Raw genomic sequence first — 26,968 nt, 5'->3', positions numbered from 1 at the left:
AACCGCGTGGTATTTCCAATAAACACAAGCTGATGGATTTCACCTGAACCTTGAATTTAAGGTTAACCACGTACAATTAACTGATTAATGAAATAATTCAAACCATACTCGTTTATATGTTGTAATTAGTGGAATAACACATTTTAATCACCACCCACAAATAGTAAGTGCAAAGATACTCTACTTTTAGTTTTAGTCAGGCGTTATTTAGACAGCTATATGATGTCTAGCCCTTATGCCTTTTACAGAAACTTTCGTTGTAAACATGGTTATGTACGTGAATAAATTAAGTATAATAGTCTGTTCAAAACACAGTCTGATATTTAAATATACAAGTAAGGTTTGAAATATTATAAATTAGTTTTATTTTAGATTTTTTTTCCTGCCACTTTCTGTTTAACGGAGAGCATTTTTTCAAAGCATTTCTAAACGTAATAACCCATTTCTAATGACTGATTTATTTTATCTTTGCCATGATAAATATTTTACTAGAAATTATTCAAGATACTAGTATTCAGCTTATGGTGCAATTTAAAAGGTAATTATGTTAATTAGGCAGGTTAGGAAAAGTTAATTAGGCTAGTTGTTGTAAATAGACAAATTACTTGTTTATAAACGTTCAGGATGCGCGCAGCGAGGTTGCAGAAAAAAAAAAAATGGGAGCGCTAGCATTTACAGCGAGGGAATGACATCCGATGCGCTACAGAGTTTTTTGTTGTAGAGATGTTATATTGATTACATAATATATATATATATATATATATATATATATATATATATATATATATATATATATATATATATATAATTTACATAATGCTTTCAGCCCATTATAACAGCTTGTCACCAAGTGATAAGCACAGTTATTCGGTAAAATTAATGTTAAAGTGAGTGGCTTTTGTCTGATAGGTTCATTTGGGATAGCACCCTTCCAATGAATATTGGATAAGACAAAATGGCCAAGCATCCTGCCCGAAATATACAATCTCATTGAAGCTCCAAGTAATTTTACAAGAAAGAAGTTAAAGGCCTACAAGTCTTTGGATGCTAACAATGTTGTTCTGTGTGGTCATGCGAAATAAATAATCTTCCATGATTACCAGATTCAAAACTTTGTAGTGCTAAAAACCGAGGTTCTGCCTAGCCAAAGACAAGGAAAGAAGTCGGAACTGTACAAGGCCTGGACAATCATCAGCAAGCAAACGAACTGCATTCTTACAGTGAACTGCACCTGTGGGGCAGGGCATGTGAACGTACATTTTTACATTTCATTCTTAGCATTCAGTGTCCGCAGTTTAATTCACCATGTTTAAGTGTTTTTGCAGAAATCATTGCTGCACTCAGCAGAGAGTAATGTGTATGATTTAGCATAGCGTGAACTTACCTGATTTCAAATGAGAACTGCAGAGGCAAGCATTTTTAATTGGGTCCTCACTCCATTCAGCTCCCTTTTAGTCAAAGACGTCTGTGGTTGGCATTAAAAGCAGTGTGGTGTACGGTAAAAGCTATGTTTTCTATTTTTCAAATTCGCCATCCATTTTTGCTGTTGCAACCGGTCTTTTTTTTGCAACCAGGAACCCATGTGAGGTCATGTAGTTTGTTCTGTAGACCAGTGGTTCCATGCAAAGCATATAAAAATGAAAAGAGAAATCTTAAAGAGGAATTGCATACCTTAGGATATCAGGATTTCTTAATAAAAGGTTTTTTAAAAGATGGTTTAAATTCAGGGAGACAAATTAAGGCAATTATAAGATTCAATTATAGTGGATTATAAAATAGAACTTTTAATTCTTATAATAGAAATTAAAGTTCAGTCTTTTCACACTCCATCACAGTAGGTGATGATATGCACCTCTAAAGTTGGTTCACAACGCTCCATAAAACCAAGAAGAAGAACCGAAAAAAAGAGGGGTCTGGCTGCAGACTCGGTACAGTGCAATGTGAGCTGCATCCAATGCTTTTTAATGTGCTCACCTAACGCCACCCCTAACCCTACCGGTCACACTGACGTCACTCACTCCATTGAGTGCATTGTGTCTGACATTGCATCGCTGAGTGATGCAATCTCAGCCTGCATCATAAAGGCTGCATCCAGATAATATTGTCCGAAACTGCATACTTCCATACTATACAGTAAGCTAAAATCAGTATGCAAGCCGAGTAGTATGTCCGAATTCATAGAATTCGAAAATCAGTATGCGAGAAGTATCCGGATGACTTATAACTTCCAGCGAGATTCTGAAGTGCGCATTCCATGCACGCTGCTCTATCCTATGATGCCCCGCAAGCCAATTTATGAATGGAAGTGAAGCAGTGCAAATGACGCAGGTAGGTCACATGACCATGACAAAATGGCAGGTGTAGTACGTCCGACTTCCATTCGTACTTTTCACATTCATACTTTATAGAACATACTTTTCTAACGGCTGAGTAGTAAGTTTAAATTCAAATGCAGTACCTAATGAGTAGTAGGCGGTTTCGGACGCAGCCAACTGGTTCGCAAAGTGGGGGTCGGGACGCTCTGGAGGGTTGCGGGACATTGACCGGGTCGCTTGGTGATTTCCAAAAGTCAAACAGTTTTCTTAAACTATAAGAATCACTTTATTTTATCCATAACCCACAGAAGATAAAATAGTAGAAAAAAGCAACAACATGCAAATGAAAATCCGTCAGCCCTTAAATTACTTTTTTTCACAAGATTAGTGTGTTTACGTTAGATTAACAACTCAGCAATAGCGTCAGCTGCAGCAAATTGATATTATAGCACCAGGGTAAACTCTCTGACACCTTTATGGCAGTCAAATACATTAAATATTAATACAGACCACAACTGAACATTGAGGATGATCTCTGATTATAGCAGTCTCCAAAATTAAACCAAGAATAGACTTGTTTCTGTTGTCAATATGCTAATGTTTTGTAGTTCCTATTGTTGTATGTGCAACGCTTGCATATTTATAACCACCTAAGAGGATTTTGGGGGTCACAAGTCACTAACATTGTTATTTTAGGGGTCGTGGGCTGAAAAGTTCGGGAACCCCTTCTGTAGACAATCAAAAAATATAACATTGCTTAAGGGGGCTAATAATATTGACCAAAAATGGTTCAAAAATTAAAGCATCTTTCATTCTAGCCAAATAAAACACAACTCTTTCTCCAGAAGAAAGAATATAATGGGAAATACTGTGAAATTGTCTTCCGCTGTTAAACATAATTTAGGAAATATATGAAAAAGAAAGGGAAAATCACAGGAGGGCTAATATTTTTGTAATAGTTTGTTTATTTCAGCATTATAAAATCACAAACATCATCACTGACTTTATTTATAGTTTCAATTTCATGCCAGGTCATCATTTCTATGTTACAGTAATCTGAAATGTGAACATCTTGACGCTGCATTTTTCTTTTATCAAGCCCCCGAAGAGTCACGTCTACACAACAGGAAAGTCCTTAGTTGGTCTCATGGAGGCGGAGCCTAGTATGCGCCTGCTTTACCACAACCACATCCACTCAGTCTTTCTTCACAAGCTCTCTGACTGTGCGTGTAGATGGGCAGATTGACACAGTGTAAATGTCACCATGCTATGCACAACTGCTATTTGATTATAAACTGGATCATTTTGGATATTCATTCTTGTAAATTGGTTCAATGGGAATATTATTAAGGTAAGATTTAAGACTTCTCTGTTTATTTTAAAAGATACTTTAAGCTAAAATAATCAAAAATGTATGCGTATGTATGAATGTACAGATGCTGGTACTGTTTTTGTCCAGAGCAGTTTCAGTTTGTCTTCATTAACGCTTCAGTTGAACCACAATTTAAAGGCATATTTTGTAGTCGTTTTTGATTATTCATTACTTTTTTAAGGTATTTCAGCGCTGTTGCTTTTTTTTTTTTTTTTTAATGAAAGGGTCCCAACGATTTTGTCCACATCTGTATATTTATATTAGTTTAGGCTGTATATGTAGCTTGCATATGTATTATTATTTAATGGTGACACTGTGGCTCAGTGGTTAGGACTGTCGCATAACAGCAAGAAGTTCGCTGGTCAGTTGGCATTTCTGTGTGGAGTTTGAATGTTCTCCCTGTTCATGTGGATTTCCTCCGGGTGCTCCGCTTTACCCACAATCCAAAGACATGCGTTAGGTGAATAAATAAACTAAATTGTCCGTAGTGTATGTGTTTGCATGAGTGTGTATGGGTGTTTCCCAGTGATGGGTTGCAGCTGGAAAGTCATCCGCTGTGTAAAACATATGATTGATGAGTTGGCGGTTCATTCCACTGTGGCAACCCCAGATGAATAAAGGGACTAAGCTCAAGGAAAATGAGTAAATTAATTATTATTATTTTTTGGGGGTATTTATGTTGTTTTTGAGTTAAGTTGATGTATTAAATTACTCATAATATAGAATTAAATTTAATTTGAAAATATTATTTAGACTTATTAATTTATACATGATAAAACCCGACACACTTATTTGAACCAAACCAATGCTTTAAAATTACGTGTTTACTTTCCTTGCAGTGTGCATGTGGCCTCTGTACAATGCATTTGAGCAGGGCTGACCACAGTTTCTTTCCCTCTTCCTCCATGATGGCTTCATGGCGAGCCACATTCTTGCTTGTTGTTTGTGGACTTCTACAGTGCTGTAAGTCTACATCTATTGCAGCACATTTGGTTTCTAAAAAATCAAAGCATAATCCTAATAACCTCTAATAATAATCACATATACAGTTTGTCAGAATTATTAGCCCCCTTTGAATTTGTTTTTCTTTTTTACATATTTCTCAAATGATTTTTAACAGAGTAAGGAAATTTTCACAGCATGTCTGATAATATTTTTTTCTTCTGGAGAAAGTCTTATTTGTTTTATTTCAGCTAGAATAAAAGCAGTTTTTAATTTTTTTAAACACCATTTTAAGGACAAAATTATTAGCCCCTTTAAGCTATATATTTTTTGATTGTCTACAGAACAAACCATCTTCACACAATAACTTGCCTAATTACCCTAACCTGCCCAGGTAACATAATTAACCTAGTTAAGCCTTTAAATGTCACTTTAAGCTGTATAGAAGTGTCTTGAAAATGTCTAGTCATATATTATTTACTGTCATCATGGTAAAGATAAAATAAATCAGTTATTAGAGATGAGTTATTAAAACTATTATGATTAGAAATGTGTTGAAAAAATCTTCTCTCCGTTAAACAGAAATTGAGAAAAAATAAATAAACGGGGCTAATAATTCTGACTTCAACTAAACACTGTAAAAAAAAGAAGAGTAGACTCAACTTAAAATTTGACGGTAGACATTTTCAGGACATTTTTGAATCATTTTTGAGTCAACTTAAAAAAAAAGCTCTGCTGCAAGTTGCCTTACAATTTTGAGTTGAGTCAACTTTTTCTTTCAAGCATTTCCAAACAAGCTCCTCTCTAAATAAAATCAACAACATACGTGAGCTTTGACCTATACAGGTGCCGCATTGAGAAGAAACGCTTCTGTTTCTCTGTAGCTCGACTGACCACATTTCCTCTTTGCAGATGATGCTGCATGCAGTGTGAACTGCACCACAGACTTCATCTCAGCGCTCAACTGCTCTGCTTCTGACTTGACAGGAACAGCTTCATGTGATGTTGTGGCCAGTTGCAGGTACACAAATCTAGAACATCCGCTTCTTACTTTGAGTGTTGCACACTGTGTGAATCTTGTTGCTGAAACCTTTGTGTAGATTGCATGTATTGATCGATGTATGCGCATCTTGCAGGGATGAGTTTTCAACTGTCAATGGAAGCTGCAGCATCAGATCACCACAGTCCTGGTGCACTATGGAGCCCTATGAACTGGAGTCGATCATGTCTTTCGATACCAACTGCTTCATCACTGTAACACAAATGGACAAAGAAGGCGATATGGAGATCCCAACTCAGAGATACTCTAAAAATATCGTTTTATACAAATCTAGTACGTTCCTTACTCTACTTTAACGCCACACATTTTGAGACGAAATGGTAGAATAGTTTGCTGCAAAATATGCTTTTCTTGCATTTTTTGGTAGTCCAAATATCTAGAAATGCATAATCTAGACCAGGGGTGCCCAAACCTCTTCTTATGAAATGCCAAAAACCAAATTTGAATTGATTTGAATCCTTTTAAATATACCAAACTGTATTACATTTGGTGATTTGAAATTACACAAGTTGCCATGGGTAATTTCCTAATTTATTTATTTTATAGATATAAAAATAACTCATTGATTTATATAAACTAATATACTATATATATATTTTTAATTATAAAATTAAGTTAGTACAGTAAAACAAAACAATCTAATTTATAACAGAAGGCAGTTATACTAGTCAAGCTGCATTGGCCTGTATCTGATGAGTGTCAGTATTTATATTTTTTTAAAATCTGGTTATGTTACAGCATTTCATTTCAGTTAGCTTTTTTTGTAGCTCAACAAAAACAAACAAATGTAAATGTTACATTAAATTAGAAACGATAATCGCTGTAAAATACCTTAGCCATGCCCATCATTCTCACTCTCTTCTCAGATAGGAGTAGGGGCAAAATCAAAAGTTAAAATGGGCTAACTTTGGCCTGCAGGCCCTAGTTTAGGCATCTCTGATCTAGACATGTAAAATGCTCTGTTTTTAGAAATATTAGGTTTCTCTTTAAAAAAAAAAAAAAAAAAAGCTAAATAATCTGTCAATGGGCAAGTAATAGCATATTATTCTAATCCAAAACTAAGATTTTACTTTTTGTACACTGAAAAGAAAAGCTGGGTTCAACACAACTGATTTGTGTTAGGTCAACACAAAGGAATTAAGTTAACTTATTTTCAACAATTTACATACAAATTTAAGTGGATTAAACATAAAACAATTCAATTTTCATATAAACAGTTTTTTTTTTTTTTCATAAAAACTCAACAAGTGTGTTCCTTCAACTCATTGTAATTTGAGTGTAAGGAAAAGCACACAACTTCAAAATTCTATAAAATGCTTCTTGATTTAACATTTTTTGAAAGTCGGACTATAAACAGTCCAGCAGGCACACAAATCTTTATAAAATGCTAATAATAGGTTAGATTTAGGATATGATATCAGGTGACCAAAATTCAATGTCTAGCCAGCGTCCAAGGACTACATTATTTTGACGTCCATTAACGTTGTGAATTGACGTTGATATTTGGTTGATTTTTAGGTTGTGTTGGACAGTAACCAAAATGCAATGTCAAGCCAACATCTTAAACCAACATCATATCGACGTCAAATACCGACATTTATTTGTCAGGTATGGCAACCAAAATCAAATGTCTGATGGACCTCATAGTGATCCACACGACAAAAGCTGTAACATCATTAGGCATTTGGTTGACTTTTAGGTTTGTTGTTGGACATTGACGTTGGCCTAATGTTGAGTTCTGATGTCAACCCGATTTACATTTCCAAACAAAATTCAAAATCCCTATGACATTGGGGTATAACGTCAACATGACGTCATGTTAATGTCCTGTGCCTGCTGGGCAGAGAAAAATTGTTTAGTGCCTTAAAGTTATTTACAAGTTACTACTCCTGATTTGTGTGTTATATCTAAACAATGTTAATCCCTTTTAAAAGGGTATGTCCCAGAGTATTTTTTTTTCTGCAAGCTACTATGAGGTACATTTTAAGACCCTAAATGAAAATCTACTCACACTCAAGTGGTTTCAAACATTTAAGAGATTCTTTTTTTTCAGTTGAACACGAAAGAATATATTTTAAAGAATGTTAGACATCTGTAATCACAGCAGGAAAAGCAAAAGCTATGGAAGTCAATAGTTACAGGTTTTTAACATTCTTCAAAATTACTTTTGGTTTAGCAGGGAAAAAAACAAGCAGGTCTGTGACAAGTGACTAATATCAGTATTTTCAGTTTTGTGTGAACAATCCCTGTAAGCTACAATGATGAACTTTTATGGCTAAATAGCGCTTTTATCAAGCTGTTGTTGTCCAAATGATCCAAATCTAGCAATTTATTTATTTTTGTTTGTTTTAGAGATATTAGACATAATTTAGAGAAAGTCAGACATCATTAGTGACAAATCTTATATATTAATCTTATATCATTTTAAATGATTAATAATTTGGCTTTTAAGGATGTGTAAGACCTGATGATCATATTTTCCCTTACGATATGAAAATGAGCATCTTGAGGTTCAGTTGACGAAGAATATCTTGAGTAACAAGATCAAAAAATGTACTTCACTGATTTGTAAAGGAAACAGTGCAGGATCTTATATATGTGTATACTATGTATGTATGTATGTATGTATGTATGTATGTATGTATGTATGTATGTATGTATGTATGTATGTATGTATGTATGTATGTATGTAATCTAGCATCAAAACCTTTCTTAGGTCAAAGTTTCATTGCTATTTCAGATTTCTTCAGGTCTCATTTACTTAATGCATGTTTGATGGCATCCACTAACAGTGCTTTTCTTTTAATTTTTTACAGCTAAACCAAAGCAACCATTCAACCTCACAATTAGGAACATTGACGGTGGTTTTAACCTCACTTGGGATGTGGCTTATACAGATAACGTTCTGTACGAAAAGTTGATCTACAGAGTAAGAGTACTATCTAAAAGCTCCCCAGAGAAGGTAGATCATATTTTTTTTAAATGCAGTTAACACTTTTTTTTCCAATGTATCCAAAACATCCAATGCTTATTTGTATTTTTTTATTCCCCGAAAGGAGAACATTTACACCCTGCAGCAGAACCAGCAATCAATGGTGATCCTCAGTGAAAAACTGCAACCAGGACTGCAACATGTTGCAGATGTTCAGGTTGCTGTGAATCCAGAGTGGTTCCCCTCTATGTGGAGCGAATGGAGTGACAGTGTTGAATGGGGGGTCGAATCTCCACAGTCTCCAGAACAGTACTATTTCGTTCTGTTGGCGATTCCTATTGCGATTATTTTGGCGCTGCTGCTTGTGTTCAGTGGGAAACTGTGAGTGCCATTTGACTTTATTTCATTTCATTGATATGACATTCTTAAAGGGTTAGTTCACACAAAAATGACATTTCTGACATCACATACTGAACCGAAGCTTGAGATGCTTGTATAACATTATAATCAGGTCTGACATGTTCTGTGCTGCTGCCATTACAAAAAAGTAAATGTAATCTAGCATGATGGTTTTCATAATTTATCTATTTTCTTTCGAGATCTCAGATATTTTAATTACACAGAATAATACCTGAATAGCTCACAAATAAAATACAAAATGCAAATTAAAAGGGATCTTATACATTATTTAAAGGGATAGTTCACCCAAAAATGAAAATTCTGAACTGTTTTAAATCTCAAGGTTGCTTGTATGGCAATGTATTCAATTAAATTTATCTTCATTTAAATAGTGCTCTTACAGTGTAGATTATGTCAAAGCAGCTTCATTTCATTTGCTTTTCGGCTTAGTCCTTTTATTAATCAGGAGTCGCCACAGCAGAATGAACCGCCAACTTATCCAGCCCGTTTTTACACAGCGGATACCCTTCCAGCCACAACCCATCTCTGGGAAAGTCAAAGTAACTTAACATAGTAATTGAAACTATGTCAGTCCAGTTATACAACGTAAAGTATACAATTCAATGTAATAAAATACAATGTAATCATCAAACACATCTTCATTTGTTGCTGCCATAAAAAAGAAAGAGGGAAAAACAAGAAAAACTTAAATACTCTTGAGCATTCGTTTGGGGTCGAATTAGCTTAACATATGGATAGTATATATTATTTAAAAGGATAGTTCACCTAATGATCAAAATTAAGAACTGAACTGAACCTCAAGATGGTTGTATGACAATGTAATCATCAAACAAATCTACATTTGCTTCCACCATAAAAAAAGAAAAACCCAAATACTCTTGAGATTGTATCATTTAATATGATGATTTTCACTATCTATGATTTTTCTTTAGTGACTCTAGTGACTTTAGTGACGTTTTAAGTACACAGAATAATGCCAAATAAAAAGTGAAAAATGTTTGAGGTGAAATAGCTTGATAAAAGAAAGTTATATATTATTTAAAGAGATTTAAAACCCAAAACTATCAATTCGGTCATCATTTATTTAACTTTTACACTGTAAAAAAATATTAGTTGACTTGACTTTAAAGAACTGAGTAAACCCATTGACTTAAATCATTTAGTAGATGAACTGTGCGGAATTAAATAAATTAAGTTAAGTGAACGTAACACAACAGACTTGACTCATTCATGCAAAATCAACTTGTCACCTTTAAGGCAATGGATTTACTCCCTTTTCTGAAGTAATCGCTTTTTACTTGTCATTAAAATTCATTCACTATTTTCTCTCCCTGACCCTTTATGAGTTTCTTTATTCTGTTGAACACACACACAAAAAAAGGTGTTTTAAAGAAAGCTGAAAACCTGACTTCCATATTTGTTATTTCCACTATAGACGTTGATGGTTACAGGTTTTCAGCTTTCTTCAAAATATAATTTTTGTGTGTGTTGAACAGAATAAAGAAACACATAACGGTTCAGGGAGAGAAAATAGTGAATTACTGTAAATTTTTGGATATCTTAAATACTTTTGCCGCTTGCAAAATGTTAGTACAAGACATGTTACGTCTCGCTTTGTAAGCCTTTTGTTCAAACTTGCACAAAAGTCATTATTTGTGGGATATGCAGAAGTGAAGCAAACTTTAACCTTTCTCATTATGACCGTTTCTTCATTTCTGACTCACGCAAGTTTATCATCGGCAAGTCATATGTCTCTGATGTCTCTGAGGCCTATAATAACCTTTGGAAGTGATCAAGATCAGCTCATTCATTCTTAAAAAATCTGAAAGATAATGTGCTCAGAAGTTTGCCTGATATCCCACATGCCAGTGGCGGGCTTAATAAGGCGCCAAGCATGATCTTTTATGTTGATAGTGCTATTTTCCAGTAATTTGATATGACGACATTTACCGTATATGAATAGCTCTTTTCTCACCGCCCACGTACATGAAAACCACAACAGCAGAAACAGCGAGAGATGTTTTTGCAGATGGTCTATTTTCATGTAGGTCAAAAACTGGAGGAAGTCAGACTCTTGCAAGTGCATGAAGCATTTGGTTCTCTGTTTTGAGTAACAGTTACAATAACAACCTACTTGTGCAAAAAAAAATAACAAGTAAATAAATAAAAAATAAAATAAAATTATATATATATATATATATATATATATATATATATATATATATATATATATATATATATATATATATATATATATATATATATACATACATACACACACACACACACACACACACACACACACACACACACACACACACACACACACACACACACACACATATAAATGCAGGGTTCCACACAAATTATGCTTGTTGTCCCAACACAAATCAATTAAGTTAACAAATTTAAGTGGATTGATCATAAAACAATTGAGTTGTCCCCAAAAAAATTTCAATAATTGTGTTGTTTCAGCTCATTTTAGATAAGTAGTTGGAACAAGCAGCAACAATATAAAAAATTTGTGTATATTTATAAAAATTCCCCAATAATTTGTAACTAAAATGAAGATTACACTGTAAAAAATGGTTCCACACAAATTGTGCCCCATCACAAATTAAGCCAATTTAAGCATTTTTACAAATTTAAGTGGATTGAACATACAACTCTTAAGTTGTCCCCCAAAAATATTCAGAATTGTGTTGTTTCAACTCATTTTAAATAAATAGTTTGAACAAGCAGCAAAAGTAATCTTTCAAGTGTACTGCAGTGTTTTACAAGAGAAACAAAAAGTTTGGTCTTTTTAATTGGGATACAAACCACAAATGTTTGCACAGCAATATTGTAGGAATAGACAAAAAAAACATTGTATTTTTATTAGATTAAGTAAAGATTATTTTACATATAGACATTTTGTAACTTTCCTGCCATAAATATATCAAAAACTTAATTTTTGACTATTAACATGCGTTGCTAAGAACTTAATTTGACCAATTTAAATACGATTTACTCAATATTTAAACAAAATTTTTAACCATCAGATTGCAGATTTTCATCATCATACGTCATGTAATGTTGATCTTAGTTAAGACGTAAATCAGTAGATGTTCATCTTTGGTTGGTTTTACGTCGCCAAACTACCTAACTTAAATACAATATTATTTTAATGTCATGATATGGCATCCATCCAATGTAAAAGTCTAACATCAGTAGACGTTTATCTTTGGTTAGTTTTATGTTGTGTAATTACTTAACTAAACTCCAACATCATTTTAACGTCATGATATGACATCCAGGCGACGCGTGGTGCAGTAGGTAGTGCTGTCGCCTCACAGCAAGAAGGTCGCTGGTTTAAGCCTTGGCTGGGTCAGTTGGCATTTCTGTGTGGAGTTTGCATGTTCTACCCGCAGTACAAAGACTTATGGTACAGGCGATTTGGGTAAGCTAAAATTGTCCGTAGTGTATGTGTGTAAATGAGAGTGTATGGGTGTTTCCCAGTGATGGGTTGCAGCTGGAAGGGTATCTGCTGCAAAAAAAACATATGCTGGATAAGTTGGCGGTTCATCACTCAAACACCATGGTGTGACGTCTATTCAGTGTAACATCAGGAGACATTGATCTTTGGTTAAATTTAGGTTGTGTCATATACTAAGAAAAATCCAGCATCATCTCAATGTCATAACATGATGTCCATCTTGATGTTGGAGTCTGACCAAAAAATGAAGTCAACCCAATTTTCATATAGGGACAACCCAAATTCAAAATTAGTCTGACGTGGGAGTCCAACGTCAATTTTACATCTGTGTGACATCTGGTGGCTGCTGGGTTGTATCTCAGCCAAGTATTGTCATATCCTAACAAAACCAAAACCTCCATTTTCAGATAATACATCAATCTCTATTTCAGGCTATAAAAAGTTTACCTTAATGTGTTGTATTTCACATTCTATTACTCTGCATTTCTTGGTGTTTTTTTGTGTTTTTGAAATATGTTGTAAACAATTTTTTATGTAATAATAATAATAATAATAATAATAATAATAATAATATATATATATATATATATATATATATATATATATATATATATATATATATATATATATATATATATATATATATATATATATATATATATATAGTTGTATTATATACAAACAAATTTCCCTTTTGCAGAGGGGGCATCAAGAAGCTGACTTTTCAACACATCCCAAGCCCGCAAGAGTACTTCACACCCCTCTATCACACGTATCAAGGAGACTTTAAGGTATGTCTTATTTTCATTTTTCTTCTCTCAGTCATAAGCAGAAGTCTCTGTGAGTGCAATAAGGGGACTTTCACATCTGCAACTTGCTTCAGCTCGCTCATAAACGGGTAATGTGACATTTGTCGAATGAGTCAGTCTGTAGGGGCTTCAAAGGAACAGGAGGGCTCACTTAACATTTGCTTGAGAGCGCGTTTTAATGTGAAAACTGAAAGTGACAGTTTTCCCCTGCAATGGAAAGTACTATGTGTTCAAACTCAAACTCCGATAAGGTGGGTAGTTATAAATGGTTGTTTTTAACTAAAGGGGATTTTACTGAATATTCCACTATAGCGTAATGTGAAGCTGAAAATACTACCATGTGATTAGAGCTTGGCAAAACACAGATTTAAAAAAGGAGATGTTTATTTTTGTCCCTAGTAGCAACTAATGGATATTAATAGTCGCAATGTTTATGAGGAATTATCTGAAATCTAGGCACAGAAATGTGGCAGTGTTGTTTTCACGTTATCAGAAACCACCATTTGCTGATGAAATCCCGGCGTTTTCTTTTATCAGACTGTAAAGGTAGATTTATTCCAGAAGGGGGCAGTAACGTGCTTCATTGCACTGCTTTTTTTTTTTTTTTTTTGGGTGTGAATTCAACCCCTTTATTTTTTTTATTAACTTTATGCGTTAAATAGGGGATTTTTTTTGTTTGTTTGTTTTTAAATTACTGGTTATTAATGTTTAAATACATTTCAGTTTTTACCTTTTTCAGTGAAACTTTAAGTCCAGAAAAGGATTCAAAATTTTGTCAAAACATTTGTATGTGACTTCAGTGGTTCAACTGTAATCATACAGAGAACCCAAGAACACTTGTGCATCAAAAAAAAAAAAAAAAAAAATTTTGGCCAATGTCTTCAGCGTCAGGTTATGGGTGCATGTTTACTATGGGCTACAGCAATCCTTGCAGTTAGCACTGCTGACTGTAATGGCATAAAGTCAAATTACTCGTAGTAACTGCACACCCTGACCTGATATGAAAATTTGCTATATACCTAAATAGGGGATTTTTTTGTTTGTTTGTTTTTAAATGACTTGTTATTAATGAAATGAACATTTAAGTTTTTACCTTTTTAAGGTGAAACACTGCAGGCAAAAACAAGGTTTGGAATTTTTGAAGGTTTTGTTGTGAAGCTGTTGATGTTTTTTTTTCAATTTAAGTGATGAAAATATCCCATCCCACCACACACGCACACGTATTATAGATTTATTTATTAATTTATTAATTTGTCTTTGCCATAAAGCTACATTAGTAGCACTTACCTGCGCCAAACTTCACCATTTTATCCATATCTATATTTTGAAGGTTTTTATAGAAGAATTTCTTCATGGATTTTTGCCTGATTATATATATATATATATATATATATATATATATATATATATATATATATATATATATATATATATATATATATATATATATATATTTTTTTTTTTTTTTTTTTTTTTCTGGCTGTTCACAGTATTTCTTTGAATTACAGAGCGATTAAAAGGATTTATAAAATCCCCCAGGTAAAAACATTTGAGTCTAAAATGTCAAAATAATGAAACTAGAATTAACATTGGACTTTATTTTAAACATTGTACTTTATGATTGCAAAATTCGCATGTTTAAACATAAAATATAACTATAACATAACTAGTAAATGTGTAATACAATAAAGAACTGGGCAAATATGATGATGAATATTTTGTTATTCTGTCGTTTTGTACCCTACTCGCCGGAGGTGTCTCGTTTCAATGGATTAGTTGACACAAAAATGAAATTTCTGCTATGGATTACTCACCCTCATGTCATTACAATCTACTAAGAATTTTGATTATCTTCAAAACATGAATCGAAATATTTTGGATGAAGACCTCTCTGATCCACCTTAGTCAACAACAGTCTGAGATGTTCAAAGTCCAGAAAAGGATCCAAAAACTTTGTCAAAACACTTACATGTGCCTTCAGTGGTTCAACTGTAATCAAACAAAGAACCCAAAAATAATTGTGCATCCAAAATCTGTAAAAATGGGCCATGTACTCAGCGTCAGGTTAGGGTGCATGTTTATTATGGGCTAAAGCAATCCTTGTGGTTAGCACTGCTGACTGTAATGGCAAGTCAAATTACTCATAGTAACTGCACACCCTGACCTGACATGGGAGGAAAGATATAGGCAAACAAAGATGTTTTCACAGCTATTTTGGGGCACAAAATTGTTCCTGGAGCTTCGTATGTTTACAGTTGAATCACTGAAGCTTTGACAATATTTTGATGAAGAATGAAAGAGCCTGGATTTCATATAAAATATCTTCATATAAAATAATGTGTTCTGAAGGTGAATGAATGTCTTGGGGGCTTGGAACGACACAATGTTTTTTTTTTTTTTTTTTTTTTTTTTTTGGGCTGAACTAATCTTTGAAGTGTTCTCAGTTTTAGTTTTTATTGTGTGCTCACCAACACCTGCAAATTGTTGCTTTGCAATTCATCTTGATTTGTGTGTAATTGCATGTGAGCTGTTCATAAAAGTGAAAAGGGTTTCAGTGAATGATTTTTTTCTTCTTCTTTTAATTGAGACATTTAAAAGGCCAGGATGATTGTGATAAGGAGGGATGTTATTTTTTCTGTGTGTAAAGAAGTAATGATTTTAATCGCAGCAGTTCATCAGGTTCATTTAGTGGTTTAGAATGTCATACAGCTTAAAGATGTAAAGTCTGAGATCAGTGTGTGTGTTTTTTCTTTAACTCAGAAAGGATGCAATGCATTTAATTAGAAGTGTTAAGCCACTAGACACTGTTGTTCGATTTTTATCTCAAGCATAATCGAAACACAAAAAAAAAACCTTCTGTTGTTGAGGCCTTGTTTCCATCTGACATTCAGGTCAGATCAGATTGTTTTGATAGTGTGAACACTAAATGCCTTCAAAAGACCACTTACTCTTTGTTTACTGACGAATATGTGATTGTTAGAGAACATATTGTGAGAAAGTGGTTCAAAACGAGATATTCAAACAGTACCGAAAGACTTGGTTTAGAGTTAAAGTCATATTTCTCGTTGGCATTGTTTTCGTCTACTCGGCTTCCTCAAGTCATGTACGATAGCTTTGTTCATTTCTCTGATGTAGAGCATGAAGAAATAAGAGAAAAGGGTCTCAGTGAAATCTGAACACAAGTGGCTATAAGGTATGCATTTGACCTAATGTTAATTCTTAGGTGGAAACTGCAATGTGTCTTGACCGACCATGTCATTAGATCACTGAAAACGCATGTTAAAGTATTTAGTAATCATTTCTTCACACCCTTGTCACTTAAGCTGTTTCACAACCATGTTCCTGGAGGACCACCAGCTCTGCATATTTTCCTTGTCTCCTTAACCAAACACAACTGATTCAGATCATCAGCTCATTAGCAGACACTGAAAGACCTGAAATGGGTGTGACAGATGAAGGAGTTCTCCAGGAATGTGGTTGAGAACCACTGACCTAAGATAGCACGTCCTTATTTTGCAAAGTATGACACAATCCTAAATTAACACGTATGTTGATCCTGGAAGATCATTTTTGTTTGGAAATGTAATCCATATTTATTCCCTACCCCCAAACCCAACCATAACTATAAATTATTCCCAAAATCAGAGGGAATAACAATCATGTGCAACCGTTAGCCTAAACTTAACAAATACTGTAAACACATCCCTTAATTCTGATTGGCTGATTGAAATGTTGTTCCTGGATCAACATACAGTAGATGTTAATCTAGGAACATGTCACTCTTGGTGAAATCAGGTTGGCGACCTGAGATATTAGTTGCTTGCTTTTTCTTTCTTTAGTTTTTTAAAAAGAGGGAAAACCAAGATTGTTCACCACATCTGTTGTGCTCAGTGGTTTGGACTCTCAAACTGCAGTTTTATTGCAGCCTTAAAGTGCTCAAATAATCTCAGCAGAGGCTTAATGGTCTTATCTGGTGAAATGATCTGTCATTGTCTTTAAAAAATATAAATTGTTATTTTTAACTACAAAAGACTGCATCCCAGAGTGTGTGCCAGATAAGCTTTTTTTTTTGATAAAAAGAACATAAGTAAAATGACTGACCATTTCAGCTTTCGGCTTAATCAAGGGTTGCCACAGTGGAATGATCCGCCAACTATTCCAGCATATATTTTTACATAGCTTATGCCCTACCAGCCGCAACCCAGTACTGGGACGCACCCATACACACTCATTCACTCACACACACACACACACACACACACACACACACACACACACACACTAATTTTTGTTAACTCAATTCACTTACGGCGAGGCAGTAGGTAGTGCTGTTGCCTCACAGCAAGGTCACTGGGTCGCTGGTTTAAACCTTGGCTCAGTTGACGTTTCTGTGTGGAGTTTGCATGTTCTCCCTGCATTCGCGTGGGTTTCCTCTGGGTGCTCCAGTTTCCCCCACAGTCCAAAGACATGCGGTATAGGTGAATTGGGTAGGCTAAATTGTCCGTAGGGTATGAGTGTGTGTGTGAATGTGTGTGTGAATGTTTCCCAGATATGGGTTGCGACTGGAAAAAGTTGCTGGATAAGTTGGCGGTTCATTCTGCTGTGGCGACCCCGGATTAATAAAGGGACTAAGCCGACAAGAAAATGAATTCACTTACACCGCATGTCTTTGGACTGTGGGGGAAACCTGAGCACCGGTGGAAACCCACGCAAACACGGGGAGAACATGCACACTCCACACAGAAATGCCAAATGCGACTGAGCCACCTTGCCTCCACACTAACCATTTCAATAAGTAATAAAACAGTTTTCTGATTTCATTTGAATGTGAACTTATGTTTTAAAAGCTTAGTTCACCCAAAATTAAAACTTATTAATTATTCACCCTCATGTCGTTTCAAATCCCCGAGACCTTCATTCATCTTTGGAACTCAAAGTTAATTAAAAATATTTTAGATAAAATCTAAACTTTCTGACCCTTTGACAGCAATGATTTCGACTTGTTAGTCCAGAAAAATAACAAACAATATCCTCAAAACAGGCCATATGCCTGCTTCAGTGGTTTAATCTGAATATTACCAAGTTACAAGAATACTTTTGTGCACACATATAAGTAAAAAAAAACTCTCCTTAGTGTCAGTATAGGGTGCACTTTCATGTTGGTTACACTTGGTAACATTGCTGACATACACCTCGAATACCACTGTGCCTTGTTTTAAACAGAAGAAGTGCATACTGGACACATGAACGTGCACACTATACTATACTGTTCAATAAAGTCCTTTTAAAGCAAGTCATTTTATTTTGAAACGCCTCTCGGGCAGTATGCTCGAGGATTCTGTCTGAACGGGGAAACGTCAAATTCGCCAAAACTGTTAGCCAGGCGTACGATTACATTACATAATCAGAATCACCAATAAAATTAAACAACAACCATCTTATAAGTTTAATTTCTAAACGTTTGTAGCAAACAAATTCTGCATATTTACAGGTTGCCTAAGCTAATGCACATGCACACTAGAAATAAACGAGATCACGACACCAACCTCATTTATAACCGATCTACATATTATCATCCTCTGGATAATGTTTCACCTGATAGGGTATATGCCGAAGCATGCTAATGGGACTTTTAATTTGTCAGTAACGTGGGTTAAGCGCTTCTGGCGAACTGTATGCCAATGCAAAAACCGGCGCGTTTATGGTCTGTTTTCTTTAAAAATCAGCTATCTCCACTAGCTGAGTGATATCCGATATAAATTGGGTCTCAGATTGTTCAAGAAGCACTGCCTTAAATAACATTTTCCCCCGCCATGTGTGCTAGCCTGCCAATTCTGACTGGCGCGTGCGAGTAAATGGCTTTTTGTCTCGTTTTACGCTTGAGCAACTAAATGAATGCCAAAGTTTATTTAACTGAATGTATTGTAATGACATTACAACATCGATGCTGTAAAAGGAACCGTATAAAATGGAAAAAAGTTCACAATAACAGGTCACCGGAAGTTTATCAGTATGGGAAAAACACTAGCTCGGCATATACCCTATTGCGCTGGTCATCTTAAGTAATCCACAACTTGCTCTTGATGTGGAATCGCCTCCAGAAATGACTACGACTCTTCGTGTAAAAGTTTGTGGGCGTTTGAGTAGTTGCTTTCATGCAATGTGAGTTTGACAGAACGGACTGTACCTTGTGTTCATTTCATACAGATTACAAAACGATTGCAAAAAAACATTTAATTTAAAAGTACGCACTTTAAGCCTTATGTGGATATATTTCTTATGTCTGTGAAGCAAGTATTCGCTAAGATTGCAGTGTGTTTGTTGACCACCAAACTGTTGTAAAAGCACACATCTGGTCCAAGCTTCTACTCAGGAGAAACATCAGTCTATAGCGATCGATGATTGGCTCCTGTACTAGTAGGCGGGGCTTTATTTGCCATATTAACCGTTACACTTTTCCCCATTCAAAACTATACGAGTGACACGTCTTGTGTATTCTAGAGTCTTTGTCGTAGCTTAATAATATTCCAATTGAACCACTGTTTAAAATGTTGCCATCTGGAGAACTGTGAAGTTCTCAGATTTCATCTAAAATATCTTAATTTATGTTTCGAAGATTAACAAAGAGGATTTGAAATTACACGAGGGAGAGTAATTAATAACATAATATTCATTTTTGAGTGAACTATCTCTTCAATAGGTGGAAACATGGTTGGGTGTGCTGTTGATCTCTGCCATCTTACTCAAAGCGCCAAAACTAAGCCTCTGCTTGTGTTTCATTTGCAGAAATGGGTCGGACCAGTCCTGACCTTCAACAACTTTGATGTCCTGGAGAAAAGCACCCTGCTGCAGGTGCTTTGTGAGAAGCAGCAGAACCAGAGCCCTGAGGAGCCTGCTAACAACCAGAGCGGTGAAAGGGACTTCGGTCAGGAGGGTCAAAGCGCATCTAAACTCTACTTCCTGGAAAACAGCAGCCAGGAACACTCCGGCGGGCACATATCGATAGACACAGTCACGGTTTCTGATCAGGAGGGCATCATGGGAGACTGGTCAGGAAACAGCCGTAGACAGAGCCTCGATGGCTTCGTTAACGCCAATCAGAGAGCGCCTGAAATCGACCAACCTCTTCAACGGGCCGCCAGCGGGAGCTTACAGGGCTCAGACTTTGACTGGCATCTACAAGAGCACGATCTGGAGAACATGGAGCAGGTTTCGCTGGACTCTTACAGCTCTAATGAGCAGTCCGATGATGGTTACCCACAAATGGGGTTGGATCTGGACACCATAGACAGTGGGTTTCTGGAGTCGGAGTGTTCGAGCCCGTCAGCGTTTGATGGGAACGAGCAGATAGAGACTGCATCGCTTGATGGCGTGGAAGGCTCCCATTCAAATTACGTCAAACAGTGGGTGGCTTTCACAGCCGTTCAAGTCGAAGCCCACAGCTCTGGAAACTAGCTGCTCATGGAGTTTCTATTACTACATCGTGGAGGAAGCATCTACTAAAGATCACAGTTTGGAATAACTTTGCTCATGGTACTGCATGTGAGATGATTCTCCTTACACTGAACTGGCATAACCCTGCAAAATGGGCTTGTTTCAATTTGTTTGATTGCACATTAGGACAGCGTGTGCCTGCATCTCATTTGCATAATTTCAGTCCTATAGGCCTATAGTCAGAGGCTGTGCTACAAATAATCGCTATTTGTCTCTCTGTTGGTACATTTTTGTTGCTGTTGTTGTGCTTTTTACTTTGATTTTTCTGTAATATATTGTAATGGTTGATTCTGAATGACCTAAACATGAACTTTTGTGGCAACAGTAATGAACAGCATCGAAACTAACTCGTCAAATCCTCCCTTTACAAGTCTGTTTTGCACTTTAAAACGTTCTTTCACTTTCTCTTTCATTCACTTCTAATTGTTAAACTACATTCTATGATTTCTGTTCACACCTCAATGTAGGAGAAAATGAAATTAATATGATCAGAAATAAAATCACAACTGTAAAATAAGGTTTCAGTGTAAAAACTAATTACAGGTAAAAGGCAATTGTGGAGATATACTGTTGAAGTCAGAATTATTAGCCCCCTTTGATTTTTTTTTTTTCTTTTTTTTTAATATTTCACAAATGATGCTTAACAGAGCAAGGACATTTTCACAGTATGTCTGATAATATTTTTTCTTCTGGAGAAAGTCTTAGTTGTTTTATATCGACTAGAATAAAAGCAGTTTTTAATTTTTTAAACACCATTTTAAGGTCAAAATTATTAGCCCCTTTAAGCTAGATTTGTTTTTGATAGTCTACAGAACAAACCATCCTTATACAATAACTTGCCTTATTACCCTAACCTGCCTAGTTCACCTATTTAGGCCTTTAAATGTCACTTTAAGCTGTGTAGAAGTATCTTGAAAAATATCTAGTCAAATATTATTCACTGTCATCATGGCAAAGATAAAATAAATCAGCTATTAGAAATGAGTTATTAAAACTATTATGTTTAGAAATGTGTTGAAAATAAGTCTTCTCTCCGTTAAACAGAAATTGGGGCGAAAAATAAACGGGAAATAATTCAGACTTCAACTGTATATATAAATCAGGATGATAATACATGAGCCGACTTTTTGAGCAGTGTTGTTGTCCAGTGTTGAGGGAGTGATGCTGCTTGGCTACTTTTATAAAATTGCCAACAAACATTTTACATAAAAATTGGAAATGTAAGTTTGTTTATATTATTGTATCAATAGGATGTGAGGTCTAGTTACCTGCCTATATCACTCACTATCCTTGAACTTAATTCCTGATTTATACAGGGTCGCCACAGTGGAATGAACCACCAATTACTCCAGCATATGCTTTACATTTAATGGTGTTTAAAAAATTAATAACTGCTTTTGTTCTAGCCGGAAAAACAAAAAACAAAAAAATAAAAAACAAGACTTTCTCCAGAAAAAAAAAATATTATCTGACATACTGTGAAAATTTCCTTGCTTGGTTAAACATAATTTGGGAAATATTTAAAAAAGAAAAAAAGAATTCAAAGGGGGGCTAATAATTTTGACTTTAACTGTGTATATAAATACTTACCATATTTAACTGCAAACTACTTTTTTGCATTACGCTAAAGCTGCTTTATTCTCTTTAAAAAGTAGCACTCATACATAATGTTAATCCAGTGTTTTGTTTTTTCCAGGGTGTTGTGGTTATTTTATTTAATGAATAAACATTAATTCTGTTACAGTTTTTCCTCAGTCACTTTGGTCCATTTCTCAGATCAGAATTAAAATTCTCAAAAACTCCCTGTTCAATCTTCAGATCATCATTGTGTCACTTGTGCACATCAGTTTCTCATTATGAACAAGCAAATGCTTTTATAGATCCGTGGAAATGATTATAAGCAATTCTCTGCTGTTTCCTACATTATCAATTGCTTATGTCATGTTGATCAGAACGTATCATTTTGGTGTCTGTATTTGGTTTCTGAATAGTCTCACTCCCCACAACATTTAATCATTTGTTCATGGATTAAGTCTTTACAAGAAAAATGGCTGAACAAGTTGTCATAATATTTTGTCATGATGACTTTTTTTTTTTAATCTGTCTACAACTTTTTCTAATGAAGCTCTAAAAGGAGGTTGTCCTTTTACATTTATTTTGTTTGTTCTTTATACTGTGCAGTGCTGTTTTTGTCCTTTCTGTGTCACAATGACATGATCTGACAACTAATTACAGTACAAACAGCCCCCCCAAAAATTGCCATAGTTTACACCAGAACAGCCCTCCAGAGTGCACTGTTATTGACAACATGGCTTCTAAATAATTTGAGTCATGTCATTCTGATGCCAACGACTTAGATTCGGATTCTGAGCAGGAGACTGGCTTTTGTAGGTTTCAATTCTGTTCTGAGAAATGTGGCAAAGTTACTAAGAAGTACTGTAATACATTTTTTCTCTGCTAAAAGCAACATACATGCGTGACTAATAATAATTCCTCACATTTATATGGCACCTTTCTGGGCACTCAAAGCGCTTTACACACAATGGGGGGATCTCCTCATCCACCACCAGTGTGCAGCGTCCACATGGATGACGTGACGGCAGCCATTTTGCGCCAGACCGCACACCAGCTGATTGGTGGAGAGGAGACAGAGTGATGAAGCCAATTATGATATGGGGTGGGTTAGGAGGCCATGATGGACAGAGGCCAGTGACTATACAACAACACATGCATCATCTTTTTCACGTGATAAATTCGGGATCTTTTGCATTTTATTTTTATTAATACATTTCCCAGTATAGTTACTTTTGTTGCTGTAAAATATTAGTTAAAATATTAATTGGAGACAACAGTATAGGCCTACAGGTGTCACGATCCGGTAAAGGGAAAAAGGAGCAAGGACCCAAGCGCAGAGTGAAGTAGGATTTATTAATTAAAAAATAAAATAAAAGGCAAAATAAACAACCCCGAGGGGGAAAACACTTCTACAACAAACAATAAATCAAACAAACAAACTTGACTGGGCAGGCACGACAAGGCAGGACTGGACACAGCAAGACAGGTAAACATCGACAACATATGATGACGAACTCGCAAAGGACTGAAAACATGAGGGGGATTATAAAGCAAAAAGTAAATTGACACACAGGTGAACATGACAAACTAATAATGGGTTAACAAGGAGGGTGGGACTAGACAATAGACGGGAGAGCGCATGACACAGAGAGACAATACAAGCCATGCGCTCACATAACACAACACTGAAGCACACGACAAAAGCACGTGACCACAATGTAAACACCGAGCCACGTGCTTTGACAAAAGACGCAAGACACGAGCACGATGAATGAAAACTCACCGTGCGCTCACATATGCAGCATGCATGCTTCATCCCAGCGCCGACCAAAACCGAAACCAACCAGACTGAGACGCTGGGAATGAAACACCATGCTGCTGACAGACGAAAACACAAACACGAGTACAAGAGCGCACGCGTCTGAGGGACGCAGAGCGCACGCGGCCGCGTCAAGCAGGAGCGCGCACACTCTGCGTACACCCACGACGGCGCGCGCGCACACAGAGACAGAAACAGGACCAGACACGAGTAGTGTCAGAGATCCGCCACCAAAACAAGAATTTACAAGATCAGAGTGGCAGAACCCTGACACTACCCCCCCCCCAAAAGGGACGCCACCTGGCGTCCCTAAAGGGAACATCCAACAAGGTACAAGACAGACAAGAAACACCACAAGACAACAAAACAGGCAACATCAACAAACACAAGACAGGGAGGTGAACAGGCAAGACATGAAGGGGGGGAGGGAGGGGAGCCAAGTCAGACCCAACAAGACAAACAAGGGAGGGATGGGAGGGCAAAACCAGGGAGGATCAGGAGGGACAGTCCAGGACAGGTGCAATGGGTCAGGGACCCCGGCAGGGAACCAGGGTGGAGCCGGAGGATCAGTCCAGGGTGGCAGAGGCATGCTCCAAGGTGGAGCAGGAGGGACAACCCAAGGAGGATCGGCCTGGGATAGCAAGGCAGGAGGCCTGTAGGGAGCTGGCTGGGATGAAGGCCTGTGGGGAGCCGGCTGGTCTAGAGGCGACTTAACTAAAGCCGGCGGGGCTGAAGACCAGAGGGGAGCCGGCGGGGCTGAAGACCAGAGGGGAGCCGGCGGGGCTGAAGACCAGAGGGGAGCCGGCGGGGCTGAAGACCAGAGGGGAGCCGGAGGGGCTAGGAGCCGGGCTGGGACCGGCTGGGCAAGACGTCTGGGGTGCGCCGGCAGGGCAAGACGTCTGGTTGGGGCCGGCAGGGCAAGACGTCTGGTTGGGACCGGCAGGGCAAGACGTCTGGTTGGGACCGGCAGGGCAAGGAGCCGGGCTGGGGCCGGCAGGGCTAGACATCTGGTAGGTGCCGGCAGGGAAAGACGTCTGGTAGGTGCCGGCAGGGAAAGACGTCTGGTAGGTGCCGGCAGGGAAAGACATTTGGTAGGTGCCGGCAGGGCAAGGTGCCGGGCTGGAGCCGGCTGGGCAAGACGTCTGGGTGGTGCCGGCAGGGAAAGGAGCCGGGCTGGGGCCGGCAGGGCTTGACGTCTGGGTGGTGCCGGCAGGGAAAGGAGCTGGGCTGAAGCCGGCAGGGCAAGGAGCCGGGCTGGGGCCAGCTGGGCAAGACGTCTGGGGTGCGCCGGCAGGGCAAGACGTCTGGTTGGGGCCGGCAGGGAAAAGAGCCGGGCTGGGGCCGGCAGGGCAAGACGTCTGGTTGGGACCGGCAGGGCAAGGAGCCGGGCTGGGGCCGGCAGGGCTAGACGTCTGGTAGGTGCCGGCAGGGAAAGACGTCTGGTAGGTGCCGGCAGGGAAAGACGTCTGGTAGGTGCCGGCAGGGCAAGGTGCCGGGCTGGAGCCGGCTGGGCAAGACGTCTGGGTGGTGCCGGCAGGGCAAGGAGCCGGGCTGGGGCCGGCAGGGCAAGACGTCTGGGAGGCGCCGGCTGTGCAAGACGTCTGGTTGATGCCGGCAGGGCAAGAAGCCGGGCTGGTGCCGGCAGGGCTAGACGTCTGGTTGACGCCGGCAGGGCAAGACGTCTGGGTGGTGCCGGCAGGGCAAGGAGCCGGACTGGGACCGGCACTGAGCTGCGCTCTGGGGCTGGAGCCGACACTGGAGGGCGCTCTGGGGCTGGAGCCGACACTGGAGGGCGCTCTGGGGCTGGAGCCGACACTGGAGGGCGCTCTGGGGCTGGAGCCGACACTGGAGGGCGCTCTGGGGCTGGAGCCGACACTGGAGGGCGCTCTGGGGCTGGAGCCGACACTGGAGGGCGCTCTGGGGCTGGAGCCGACACTGGAGGGCGCTCTGGGGCTGGAGCCGACACTGGAGGGCGCTCTGGGGCTGGAGCCGACACTGGAGGGCGCTCTGGGGCTGGAGCCGACACTGGAGGGCGCTCTGGGGCTGGAGCCGACACTGGAGGGCGCTCTGGGGCTGGAGCCGACACTGGAGGGCGCTCTGGGGCTGGAGCCGACACTGGAGGGCGCTCTGGGGCTGGAGCCGACACTGCAGCAGAGGTCTTCCTCTTTAACCTCCGCTTTTGAGTGCGGGTCAGCCCTTGCGGGCTGGACATGTGTTGGGAGGTGGCGCTGGTGTAAGGGATCCTCTTCTCTTGAAGGATCACTCTCTCCTTTAGCTGCAGAGCAGAGGGCAACAGAGAGCTGGGATTGGGATGTTCGCCATAAGCAGCCTGATGAACCAAATGCTCCACAAACTGATGGTAAGATAGCCCTCCCAATTTCAGCATCTGCTGGATATTGAGGGGCTTGTCGAGGGCATAGTTAAGGAGGTTCACCAGGGCTTGATCATTAAACCCCAGCCCCTCTGCTGCCACACAAAATCTAGCCGCAAAACTTTCCACCTTCATGCCACGTTGCCGCAGCGACTGCAGACTGATGAGCTGCAGTATGCGGCTGGAGAAGGGGCTGTCTTCACTCTGCTGGGTCCTCATTTTTGGCGAGTTCGTACTGTCACGATCCGGTAAAGGGAAAAAGGAGCAAGGACCCAAGCGCAGAGTGAAGTAGGATTTATTAATTAAAAAATAAAATAAAAGGCAAAATAAACAACCCCGAGGGGGAAAACACTTCTACAACAAACAATAAATCAAACAAACAAA

General features: G+C 38.2%; 1 protein-coding gene across 2 annotated transcripts; it reads left to right on the top strand.

Annotated features, from left to right (window-relative positions):
• The first annotated feature begins 3,511 nt into the window (after positions 1-3,511).
• Positions 3,512-21,336, top strand: il21r.1 (interleukin 21 receptor, tandem duplicate 1). Of its 2 annotated transcripts, NM_001113510.2 has the most exons (8): positions 3,512-3,666; positions 4,527-4,650; positions 5,542-5,650; positions 5,766-5,962; positions 8,506-8,651; positions 8,746-9,002; positions 13,217-13,307; positions 20,112-21,333. In NM_001113510.2, exons 2-8 carry the CDS (start codon positions 4,548-4,550, stop codon positions 20,778-20,780), a joined length of 1,572 nt encoding a protein of 523 aa, NP_001106982.2. In that variant the 5' UTR covers positions 3,512-3,666; positions 4,527-4,547; the 3' UTR covers positions 20,781-21,333. The 2 variants fall into 2 exon arrangements, with proteins under 2 accessions (NP_001106982.2, XP_087098014.1); XM_087241888.1 differs by lacking the exon at positions 4,527-4,650 and having other exon boundaries at positions 3,524-3,666; positions 20,112-21,336.
• The last annotated feature ends 5,632 nt before the right edge of the window (positions 21,337-26,968 follow it).

Source organism: Danio rerio, chromosome 3 (genome assembly GCF_052040795.2).
Source record: "Danio rerio strain M-AB ecotype USA chromosome 3, GRCz13ab, whole genome shotgun sequence".
In the NCBI taxonomy this organism is placed as follows: Eukaryota; Metazoa; Chordata; class Actinopteri; order Cypriniformes; family Danionidae; genus Danio; species Danio rerio.
The sequence above is the reverse complement of the archived record's forward strand: the minus strand, read 5'-3'. Positions and strand labels throughout refer to the sequence as shown.